This window comes from Marmota marmota, unplaced genomic scaffold (assembly GCF_001458135.2).
Source record: "Marmota marmota marmota unplaced genomic scaffold, marMar, whole genome shotgun sequence".
Classification (NCBI taxonomy): Eukaryota; Metazoa; Chordata; class Mammalia; order Rodentia; family Sciuridae; genus Marmota; species Marmota marmota.
Genome location: NW_026000205.1, coordinates 5,335,658 through 5,347,409, shown reverse-complemented (window position 1 = coordinate 5,347,409; position 11,752 = coordinate 5,335,658). Strand labels below are relative to the sequence as shown.

At 59.9% G+C, this 11,752-nt stretch overlaps 1 protein-coding gene across 1 annotated transcript; it reads left to right on the top strand.

The window, feature by feature from the left end:
• The first annotated feature begins 994 nt into the window (after positions 1-994).
• Ceacam16 (CEA cell adhesion molecule 16, tectorial membrane component) lies at positions 995-7,131 on the top strand. Its single transcript, XM_048790722.1, has 4 exons — positions 995-1,560; positions 1,833-2,108; positions 3,210-3,488; positions 5,408-7,131. The coding sequence occupies exons 1-4, from the start codon at positions 1,017-1,019 to the stop codon at positions 5,830-5,832; spliced, it is 1,524 nt and encodes a 507-aa protein (XP_048646679.1). The 5' UTR covers positions 995-1,016; the 3' UTR covers positions 5,833-7,131.
• The last annotated feature ends 4,621 nt before the right edge of the window (positions 7,132-11,752 follow it).

Below are 11,752 nucleotides of genomic sequence, written 5' to 3'. Positions count from 1 at the left end.
GGTCCCGGGGAGGGGACCCCAGCCAGGGGAGGGCAGCTCCGCCTCACGGGCAGTCTGTCCCCTCCAGAGGCACCAGTGGGGGACAGGCCAGGAACAGCCTCCCAGGGAGGTCCCCGGGTGGGCTCTGAGGTTCCTGTGACCAGAGCATGACCCGGGACAAGGGGCCACCATCATCTTTCATCCTCATGAGCGGTGGAAGCCTTGACCGTCCGGCTCTGGCCAGCAGCTCTGCCCTGAAGAGGTAGCTTTGGGTCAGCATCTCAGCCTCAGTCACCCACGGGTGAAATGGGTCTAAGTGACAGACTCACTAGAAGGTCCCTATAGGCAGCATGGATGAGCACTTACTGGATACCTGTCCTGAGTGCTTTCCACTGTTAACAAGCCCTCTGTGAGGGAGGCCCACTCATGACCCCACCTCACAGAGAAGAATGAGGCTCAGAGAGGTAAAGGCACCAGCCAAGGACACACAGCACAAAGTGGCAGAGCTGTGTGCCAGACCCGGGGCTCCTCAGCCCCCAGCCTTGTTCTCTCAACCTGGCAAGGTCTGGAACCAGGCCTGGCCTGCACTTCCTTCATGAGGAGTGCCACAGCCACCCACCTCAGGCCACCACACATGAAACCCAAGCAGCTCTTGGGGTTTGGGGCTCCTGGTCCTTGAGAAGGACCAAGGTGGAGTAGATTAACCGTCCCTGCGGGAGGGGAAGAGGATGAGCCCCCGGCTGGACATCAGGACCCCCACATCTAACCCTTGGAGTCATAAAACAGCTGGGCTGGAGGAGGGGGTCCCCTGGAGTCTACCGGAGGCCATTGGCAGCAGGAAGCTCTCTGGGTCCCGCTCAGCTTGGCCGAGCCCTTGCTATGCACCAGCTGTTTACTTAGGCTAGATCCTTGGCGTGGTCTAATTCAATCTCACAACGTACCCTGAGATGGCAACCTGGGCCTATCATTTATGGAGCACCTACTGTATACGAGGTGGCCAGTCCTCATCTTCCTATGTGAGGGTTGAGGCTGAGTCCATGCAGATGGCCTCCGAGGAAGGTCAGGAGGCCCAGGTGCTGGAAGTCAGAGGGCTGCAAGCTCCAATCCGGGCTTGGTGTGACCTTGTGTGCCCCGAGGACCTCAGGCCAGGGATGGTCCCTCCCTGCCCCGGAGCCGGCTCCCCTGCAAACGGGGGACTGGGTGGAGCCGGCCCCCACCCTCTGTTCTCCTCCTCAGTGGGGATCCTGAGCGCAGGGGCCGAGATCTCCATCAGCCCCGAGCCCGCCCAGCCGGCCGAGGGGGACAACGTCACTCTGGTGGTCCGCGGGCTTTCGGGGGACGTGCTGGCCCACAGCTGGTACGCGGGGCCCACGCTCAGCCTGAGCTACCTGGTGGCCAGCTACATCGTGAGCACAGGCGACGAGACCCCGGGGCCGTCCCACACGGGGCGGGAGGCCGTGCGCCCCGACGGCAGCCTGGCCATCTGGGGCGTCCTGCCCCGGCACTCGGGGACCTACATCCTGCAGACCCTTAACCGGCAGCTGCAGACCGAGGTGGGCTACGGACACGTGCAGGTCTATGGTGAGAGCCCAGCGCGCCCCGCGGCCTCCCGCCCCTCCCCGCGCCTTTGGGGGACAGAGAATCTTCTAGAAAAAAATTTTATTAGAGAAAAAAAAAAGCCTGAAATAACTGAGCTGCTGGCCTCCCCCAGGAGGGCCTTCAGGATGACACCTGTCTCCTAAACCCACCCTTCGCCCCTCTGGTGGGGACCCAGGGGCACGGCCACGCCTCTGTCTGGGGCCGAGCCCTGGGAGCAGGTGGTGCCCGCCCCTCCCCGTCTCTCGCCCCCACAGAGATCCTGGCCCCGCCCGTGGTCACGGCCAACAACACGGAGCTGGTGGAGCACAGGGACACCCTGCGCCTGGCCTGCAGTAGCCCCAGCGCCGCCGAGGCCCGCTGGTTCTTCAACGGGGACACCCTGCCCGTCGCCGCCCGCCTCGGCCTGTCCCCTGATGGCCGGGTGCTGACCCGGCATGGCGTCCGCAGGGAGGAGGCGGGGGCCTACCAGTGTGAGGTGTGGAACCCCGTCAGCGCCAGCCGCAGCGAACCCCTCAACCTGACAGTGTACTGTGAGTGCCCTGGCGCCCAGAGACCCGACCCCCGTGTGCACAAGGGGAAACCAAGGCCAGGAGAGGGAGCCCCGGGGCACACAGCAAGTCAGCAGGAGGCTGGGGTCAGGAACCAGGGTCCCTCTTAAAATGCACTTGACCCTCACCTAGAGAACAACAAAGCAGTCAGCACAGTGGTGCCCGCCTGTAATGCCAGCAGCTAGGGAGGCTGAGGCAGGAGGATCGCAAGTTCGAGGCCAGCCTTGGCAACTAATTGAGGCCCTGTCTCAAAAATTAAAAAGGGCTGGGGATGTGGCTCAGTGGTTAAGTGCCCCTGGTTCAATCCCCAGTACCAAGCAAAGAAAAGAAAAAAAAAAAAACCTACAGAACACCTTTGACATTGAGTCATCCTTTAGTTTGAAGAAATCCTGCAGAGAAAAAATACTCATGTGGCTGGGAAAAGAAGCAGGGAGGTAGTAATGGGGGAAGGGGGTGGGGGGCACGTGACCAAAGCTAGCTGTCATTCCCAAGGACAGCAGATGTGCAGCGTGGAGCCCTGGGAAATCACTGAGGTGCACAAGACCGTGGTCTAGAAAAATCAAGCCTAGAATCCTAGAAGCCTCCGACCAGAGAGCTCTCCATTTCAGAAGCCCTGGGCTCTAGACTCTGAGAATTCTAGAAACCTAGCAGCAGAGATGCTTAGACTCTTAGAATCTGGTTCTAAAATCTTAGCATCTAGAACCTCAGTGACCTAGTTTTCTAGAATCTTAGTACCTAGAAGCTTCGACTCTCGAAGCCTTAGAATTCTAGATGCTTAGAATGGCAGGAAAAACAACCACTTAGACTTTTTCTTTATTTAACAAACCACGGATTTCAACCTGCCCTGAAGTGTCGCTGGCTCCAACCCTGTTTCACAAAGGGAAAAACTAGATTCCCCCGGGAGGGGATGTGATTCCCAAGATCCTAGAGCAAGTTAGACATCAAGGTGGGACTTGAAAAGACCCGAGCTCTTTTCTTCCCACCACTTGGCCCAGGTAGCCCCAGGGACCCAGCCTGGTGGAGAGGACCCCTGGCTGCCCGCCTCTGTGCCTCTCTACTGCCCCATCTCCCTCCTGCCCACAGTTGGCCCCGAGCGCGTGGCCATCCTCCAGGACTCCACCACCCGCACGGGCTGCACCATCAGGCTGGATTTCAACACCTCGCTCACCCTGCGCTGCGTGGCCCGGTCCTGTCCAGAGCCCGAGTACGTGTGGGCCTTCAACGGGCGGGCCCTGCAGGAGGGCCCGGACCACCTTGACATCAGCAGCATGACGTCGGCCCAGGAGGGCACGTACACGTGCATTGCCAAGAACCCCAAGACCCTGCTGTCCGGCTCTGCCTCCGTGGTGGTCAGGCTCTCTGGTGAGTCGTCCCCAGCCTGGCCACCACCTGCCCCCCTCGGGGGCCCGGCTGGCCTGGAGGGGCAGACCCTCGTCATTGGAAGGTGGACTTCCAGCCCACTCATGGCCCCCCTTTGTCATCCAGGTGCCTGTCACCTGGAAAACAGATGACAAATCAGACCTTCCTCCTTGAGGGATGAGATGGGAAATGGGCCACGTGTCCCCACACTGTGGGGTGGCAGAGTGAGGGGGCCATACAGAGGTCCCTTCAGAGGGTGCCCCTGCTCCAAAGCTGGTCACCAGTTGCTCAGGGCTTCAGCCACCCAGACAGCTGGACAACTTTGCTGCCAACTAGATGACATGCTCATCTGGCCCGGATGGTGGCACCCACAGCAGGAAAGTCACGGCCAGGCGGTTGGCAAGTGGAAAATCACAGCAGAGACGCTGTCTTCTTGCCTCTGCCCTGAGATGACCTGGGGGCTGGGTTGTGCAGGCACCTGGTGTTTCCAGAGCCATCCGGTTGCCCAGGGGACCTCTGTTTACCCCCCGGGGAACGGTGGCTTATAACATTGGGGCCTCATGAATTCCATCTCAGTTCCTTCCTAAGTGGCCATCATCCCCCTGGGGACAGTGGGGACAGTGCTTGCCTTCATCTTCCTCCTTCCCTCCCACTAACAAGGTGGCTACTCTTTTACCCTGAGCAGGAGAGGCGGCCCCAGAGGTAAGTGGACCTCACGCCCCGCCCTGCCTGGGGCGTTGGCAGCTGGTCTTGGCAGGAGACCAGGGAGTGGACCAGATGGCCTGAGGCCCACCCCAGCCCCGCCTGTGCAGGCCGACATGGGGGGGCCTGGGGTGCGCAGGTACACCGAATCCAGCACCCTGCAAGGGCCTCCCAAACTGTCAGAGACCCTGCGGCGGAGGCCAGGAGAGAGAGGAAAAGACTCCGCTGTTCCCTACTTATGGGAGATGCTGGCCAGACGGCGCAGACGTGGACCCTTGGGGAGATGGTTCTAGAATATGAAAGCATCACACACACACACACACACACACACACACACACGCTGATTTAAGGAGCTGCCAAACGGAGGAGGCCGGGCCTCGTCCTCCCTGGGCTGCCCGGTAGCCAGGGAGGACGTGACGTCCACTCTCAGTGAGCATCCGGTCAGGCCCGTCAGAAGCAGGAGACCCTGTCTGGGAGAATTTCCACTCTGGTGGGGGACATGGTCTTGAGGAGATGTGACTCTGGTTTTTGTTTTTGGTTTGTTTTTAACTCATGGGGGAGGCACATTTCCTACCTTTGGGGTACTTCCAATCTGATGGGGGAGTACAGGTCCCCGCTTTCTAGGAACTTCTAATCTGAGGGGGAAAAGCATGCCCCCCAACTTCAGGGGTTCCCAACCTCATTAGAAAGACCCACCCCAACAATCTGTCATTTCTCAATCTGATGGAGGAGACAGGGTCCCAGCCCGGGACCTGATTAAGGAGGTCCGGGCTCTTCCCCCAGAATCCTTCAGTCTGATGGGGGGACTGGAGCCCCACTCTCGAGTCTCTTGATCTGACAGAAGAGCTGCCGTGTCAGGGTCACAACTCCTAACTATCTGATGGGAGACACGCCCCCCTATTCCGAAATTTCCAGTCTCATAGGGGAGACATGGCCCCTGGATTTTGGAAAGTTCCAGTAATCTGATGGAGGAGACATGGGCCGGTCCCCAGGGCCTTCCAGGTTGTCACCTGCCCTGAGGCTGGAGATTCCTATTCTGATAGGGGACACACACTGCTCCCTCGGGACAGAGGAGCTGCTTCCACCACCACACCAACCACCTCGTCCCCTTTCCCCCAGCACCCACGCGGGGACCCAGCCAGCCAGGGTGGCACAGATGAGCTAGCGGGCAGGGACCCCAGGCCGGCGCCGTCCTGCTGAGCCGGCCCCTCTCTCCGCAGCGGCGGCAGTCACCATGATGATCGTGCCTGTGCCCCCCACGCCGACGGAGGGCCAGGACGTGACGCTGACGGTGCAAGGCTACCCCAAGGACCTGCTGGTGTACGCCTGGTACCGCGGGCCCGCCTCCGAGCCCAACCGGCTGCTCAGCCAGCTGCCCTCGGGGAACTGGATCGCGGGGCCGGCGCACAGCGGCCGCGAGGTGGGCTTTGCCAACTGCTCGCTGCTGGTGCAGAAGCTGAACCTGACCGACGCCGGCCGCTACATGCTCAAGACCGTCACGCTGCAGGGCAAGACGGACACGTTGGAAGTGGAGCTGCAGGTGGCCCGTGAGTGTGGGGGCGGGGGGCGCACGCGGGGCCAGAACCGCCTTGGCCTCCCCCCAAGGCTGGGAAACCCTCCCAAGGACCAGGACTCCTCCAGCTGACCAGGGGCAGTCCCCAGGTGGGGCTCTCTCCTCTCCCATCCACCCGATGACCCGATGGCCCAGGCGGGGACAAGAGGGGCCTCGGCCATCACACCGGTCTCAGTCTAAAAGGCTTCCGTGACCTCTCGCTCATGGAAGAGGGACAACAGATCGAAGGTTTTCTTTAAAAAAGGAGCACAGTCAGAGGGCGGGGCTTCTTTATCCTGTGAGTGGAACCTAAGGCAGAGGACAGATGGCCTGGTCACCAGATCAGGGCCATGGGCTAATGCTGGGCCTTCAACTCCCCGTCAGACCCGAGCTAGAGAGTGGGGGCCAGCCAGCCTCTCAGCAGACCCTGAGGTCCTGGACGGTCGGGCTCACTTCTCTTCCTTTCTTTTGAAACAAGGGCCAGGACAAGATTCCTACCATCACACAGTGAAGTTAATTTCTCAATCTGACCCAAGGGTGATCTCTATTAGAATAGAGGCTTCTAGGGGAGGGATTTGTCTCTTCCATCAGCCTGGGAGATCCCAGATCAGGGACCGTGTCTCCTCCATCAGCCTGGGAGCTCCCAGATCAAGGACCATGTCTCCTCCATCAGCCTGAGAGTTCCCAGATCAGGCACCATGCCTCCTCCATCAGACTGGGAGCTCTCAGATCAGGGACCAACTTTCTCCCATCAAGCTGGACATTTCCAGAGATCTAAGAGACTTATGTCACTCAGGCAGGTGCATTGGACAAGGCGCAATCAGACAGTGGGAATGAGGTCATTTCCTGAGTACAGAGTCTTGCCTCCCCATCAGGCTGGGTCTCAGGAGTCCCGTGCCAGGGCCAGCGATGGTTTTGCCGCCCTCAGAATGGGGGCTTCCAGGATCAGGGCCCCTGAACGGCCAGACACTCCTCTCCACCTTTGCCCATTCGCTTCCCCAGCCCTGGTCCTGAGTCAGCGGGGACTGCTGATCCAGGACAGGGCCCCCCGAGCCCCGGCATCTCCTTTCACCCTGTCTCTCTCCTCACAGTCCACCTCCCTCCCTCGCACGAGGACCAACGCCACCTTCCTGAACCTGACACTGGCAGAGGCTGACCGCTGGAGGCTGGGGGGGCTGGGAGGCCGGGATGGGAGAGCAAAGGGAGGGGTGGGCACAGGGGCTGCAGTCCCTCACCTGGCTGATGGCCTCCTCTGTCCCTGCCCGTCCTCCTTCACAGCCCTGGAGTAGCAGCATGGCCACAGAGACCTCGCGGCAGAAGGGACCTCCACACCATCTCCCCAACTCGGACCCCAGGGGAGGACCACTTGCTGCCGGCAAGGACGCTCCTGTGGTCCAGCTCCCACTCCCACCCACAGTTAGACCCGCAGGACCCTGCCCCTTTGCCTGCCGTCCCAGGGCCACAGGGGCCATAAACGTCCTGAGTCATGCACACGCGTGTCCGCCTCTCCTTCCACCTGCCCGGCCCACACCCGGGCGCGCGCTGCCTCTTCCACCTGAGGCCACCCCCTGTCCGGGCGCATGCGTGCACACGAGGGCCACATCACGGGCTCAGGTCCGCACTGGATGGCGAGCCTCAGGCCCTTCCCACAGCTGCCAGGTCACGGAGGAGGGTCCTGCTCTCAGGGGGCCGAGGGCTGCCCCTCCCTGGAGCACCAGGGTCAGGTGACAAGGGGCACAGCAGAGCCCCCCGCTGCACCTCGCCGTCACCCGGCCCAGGAGCAGGCTGCTTGTGCTCAGGGGATGACCACGTTTCTCAAGGGTTCTGGCACCTTCCGGTCCCCGCCCGTGTCCTGGAAGAGGCTCCTTTGTGTGAGCCATTGTCCTGGGTGCCCTCTCGTGGCCCTCCCATGAGAGGGGACTGCAGCGGGGGCAGGGGCCGGGCACCCGGGGGCGGGGCCGGGCGCCCGGGGGCGTGGTCGACGCTCGGGGGCGGGGCCCAGGGCGGGGCCGGAGGAGTGCGGCGCCAACCTCTCGGGAGCAGGGTCTGAGCCACGTGCCTGGCCCGGCCCGGAGGCCCCGCTGGAGGAGCTCTGGGTCAGAAGCAGTGACCACGGAGCACAGGACGGCGCGGGGCAGAGAGGGAGGGGTTGTTCTGGGGATGGCCCTTGAGCAGGGACAGTGTTCGGTAAAACCCACAGGCCGGGACAGGCTGGTTTACTTTTTATTTACTTAATTATTTATTTTGGGGTCCCGGGGACCCAGGGGTTTCTTACCACTGAGCTCCATCGAAGCCCTTTCTGCTTTTTTATTTTCAGACAGAATCTCGCTGAGTTGCTTAGGCCCTCGCTGTGTTGCTGAGGTTGGCCTCAAACTTGTTATCCTCCTGCCTCAGCCTCCTGAGTCACTGGGATCACAGGCGTACCCCACCATGCCCAGTCTCCAACCTGTTTTTTAAAGCCTCAGAGCCCTTTCTTCAAAGGCTGAGTTCAAGTGGCAGGTGACTGTGTTATTTAAACTAGAAAAGAACCAAATGTAGATTTCAATTCAGAAGCTATAGACTCCTCCCTCCCCCACCAAAATTCTATCCACATGAAAAAAAATTTCCAAAGTATGATACTTGGATTACAGAGACCATTAAGATGTAAGATGTCAACAAGAAACAAGAGAGTCAAAACGCTACATATCAAAATCCGTGGCATCTGACTAAGGCCACCCTTGGACAGAAAATCATAGCTTAACTGCTTTAAGGCACCAAGAGTACTGAGGTGGGGGGGTGGGGAAGCTTGGAAATGACAAAACAAGTTTTCCACTGAAGAAAGTGGAAAAGTTCATAAATAAAAGTTCATAAAATAAATCAGGGGAAGAAAAGAGGGAAGAGTTTAAAAAAAAAAAAAAGATAAAAGCATCCCAACAGCTCGGGAGGCTGAGGCAGGAGGATCACAAGCCAGGCTCAGCAACTTAGAGAGGCCCTGCATAACTTAGTGAGACCCTGTCTCTAAAATGTCATTTTTCTCGTGCATAAAAAATGTCCAGAAAGAGATTATTCAGAGCTGGAATGGAGTCCCCAGAGAGTTCTACCTGCTCCATCTTCCTTAGCTTGAGGCTTCTATTCGCTCAATCACCTCATGGTCCAAAATGGCTGCAGGAGCTGCAGAGGTCTCACTGTGTTCCAGGCAAGAAATAGAAAGAAGGGCACAAAGGGGAAAATCAGCCTCAAGCTCCTTTATGGGAGACGCCCTTCTAAGGCACTTTCTCCAAAGTCCCACGGACCACCTGTGACCTATGTCTCATTGGTCAGCTCTTAGTCACACGATGGCCCTACTGCAAGGGAGCCTGGGAAGGACAGTCCTGTTGCTGCCCCGAGGAACCTCAGGGTTCTGGTTTTAAGGATGGCAGAGCCCGCGAGCCCCAGGTGAGCCCCAGGTGAGCCCCAGGTGGGCCCTTGGCAAGCTCTGTCCTGCCGGCCTTAGAGCTCCTGCCTCCCCAGATGGACAAATGGCCTTTCTCTGTTACATCCCAAGGGTGGGAGCCAAAGCTTCATCAGGAACCGGGCGCTCCCAGGGGGTTGTGTGTGATCCCTGCAGAAGGACGTCAGCAGGAGGGGCGGGGGGGGGTGCTGCTTATGTTTCTAGGTCAAGCAGATTCCATATCCTCAGGGGCAGAGGCTCAGATGTCCCCAGGACCCAGTCTCCCGTCCCTCGGGTATCTCTGGGCTCCTTCTACTGAATCCTCCCAGCAGTCCAACCCCTCCTTACAGTCCAGGAAAGAGCAGCAAGCACCACAAAATAACTGGGAGCAGGGGCACACACCCATAACCCCAGCGACTCGGAAGGCTGAGGCAGGAGGATCGCGAGTTCAAGGCCAGACTCAGCCACTTAGTGAGGCCCTAAGCTGTGGGAGTTGGGCCCTTTGCCCTGGGACAGAGGAATTGGCAAGTGATAAGAAGTGACACGTCCCGGCTTCTGGTGTCGCTGGGAGCCCCCACAGGTTCAGGAGAGGGGATCACAGCAGAAGCTCTGCTGGCTCTCGACGTCTTCCCCAGAAGACCTGCTGTGTCCACCCAGCCACCGGGAGGCTGAGGCAGAGGATGCGAGGGCGGAGGCCGACTCGAGCGACTGGTTTTGTTCTTTTTTTTTTTTTTTTNCCTGATCACCTCCAGTCCAGATGCTAAAGGCCTGCCACCCTGTCTGGTCTGGGTCACTGCGCCCACACGGGCCTCCTGGCTCTTGTTTGAATAAACCCAACTCCTGCCTCAGGGCCTTTGCACTGGCCATTCCCTCTGCCTGGAAGGCTGTTCCCCCAGATTCCTGCAACACTGCGTTCAGGCCTCTGCTCCAACATCACCCTGGAGGGGCCACCGAACCCCCAGAGATGTCTGGCTTTGTTCTTCACAGCATTTGTTTCACACACCCCTCAAGGTGACATCCGGATTTCTTTCTTGTTCATCGTCCCTCTTCCTCACCGGCCCGTGAACCCCACAAGACAGGAGTTTAGTCTCTTCTCTTCCCTCTTGTGTGTCCCTCAGTGCTCCTGGCGCACAGTAGGTGCTCAATAAACACTGGTGGTCATAGGGATGAGGCCTGCCCTACCCGGGAACAGAACCTACATCAAGTGACTCTGTTAGTTACCCACTGGTGTGTCACACGTCACGGCAAACCTCAGCACTTCCTGAGGGTCTGGGGGTGGCTGGGCGGGGGGCTGCGGCTCCACAACTGCCCTGAGGTCACAGTCGAGGTGGCACCTGGGCTGCTGGCCTCCGGGGGCCCTTCTTGGCTGGCTCACACGGCTCTGCAGGGACGCCCAGGTCCTCGCCACATGGACCTCTCCACAGAGCCACCCAAGTGTCCATGTGACAGGTGACCGGCAGAGCCAATGGCCAGTGAGAAAGGAGGGCGCCACAGCTCCCCGCGGGAGTCTGTCTCCAAGTCACACGCGGTCACTTCTGCCGTGCTCTGCGTGCCCGAGGAGAATTCATGTCCACTTTTTGACAGAGGGCCATCGAAGAGGTTGGGGACCTATTAAAGCCCCCACCGCCAGTGTGAGGGGAGCAGTGGGCGGCCAGCGGCAGGGCTGACAGAGGCCGGGGCACAGCTCAGTGAGACGCCAGCTCAGCAAGCACGAGGCCCTGGGCTCCCTCCACACACCCACACTCAGGGACCGCCATCTGTTCAGAGGTCAGGGAGCAGCCCGTCCTGCCTTGTCCCCGGGCACATGGGCCCCGGGAGGGAAGTGGCTGACAAGCTCAGGATGGCACGGCCCTGCAGTGGCCGAGGCTCAGGAGGCTGAGGCAGGAGGACGGCAAGCTGGAGGCCAGCCTCAGCAACCCAGCGAGAGCCGGCCCTCCCCACCCAGCTTCTAGGGCCTCTCTGCCGTCCTCTCACCGGCACCTTCTCTCCTGCTGTGAAGCCTCCCTCTGCTTCCTTCCCAGGGGGCCCCGTGATGGGGCGTGGAGAAGGCAGGGTGACCCTCTCTCGCCATCCTGAACTTCATCACCTCTGCAGTCTCTTTTGCCATTTCAGGTCTCATTCCTGGCTGCAGGGTCCCAACTTGGATGCCTTAGGGGAGAGGAGGAGGTTTTTCAGCATAAGAACAAGGTTAGGGCTGTAGGACCAAAGGGTGGGAAGGTGGCAGGGAAGTTTCCAGACTGAGGACAAAGCAGGTGCAAAGGCCCAGAGGCAGGAAGGGAGGTTCAAGGCCAGGGAATGGGCCTCGGACAGAGGTGGAGGGAAGTGAAGCCAGGAGGGCCCTGGGCTCCGGTTCAAGGATCCCTCTGGCCGCCCGCCGGGAGCAGACGTGCTAAGAGAGGAATCCGATCTCAAGCTCTGGTCCTGAGCAGCTCCCAGACAAGCTGGGGAGACCGCAGGCAGGACCGGAGGGGGAACAAAGTCTGTTCAGAGGTCAGGGAGCAGCCCGTCCTGCCTTGTCCCGGGGCACATGGGCTCCGGGAGGGAAGTTGGTGACAAGCTGCGGACTGTGGTTTTCACCCATCCCATGGGGCCGCTCCTCTCCCG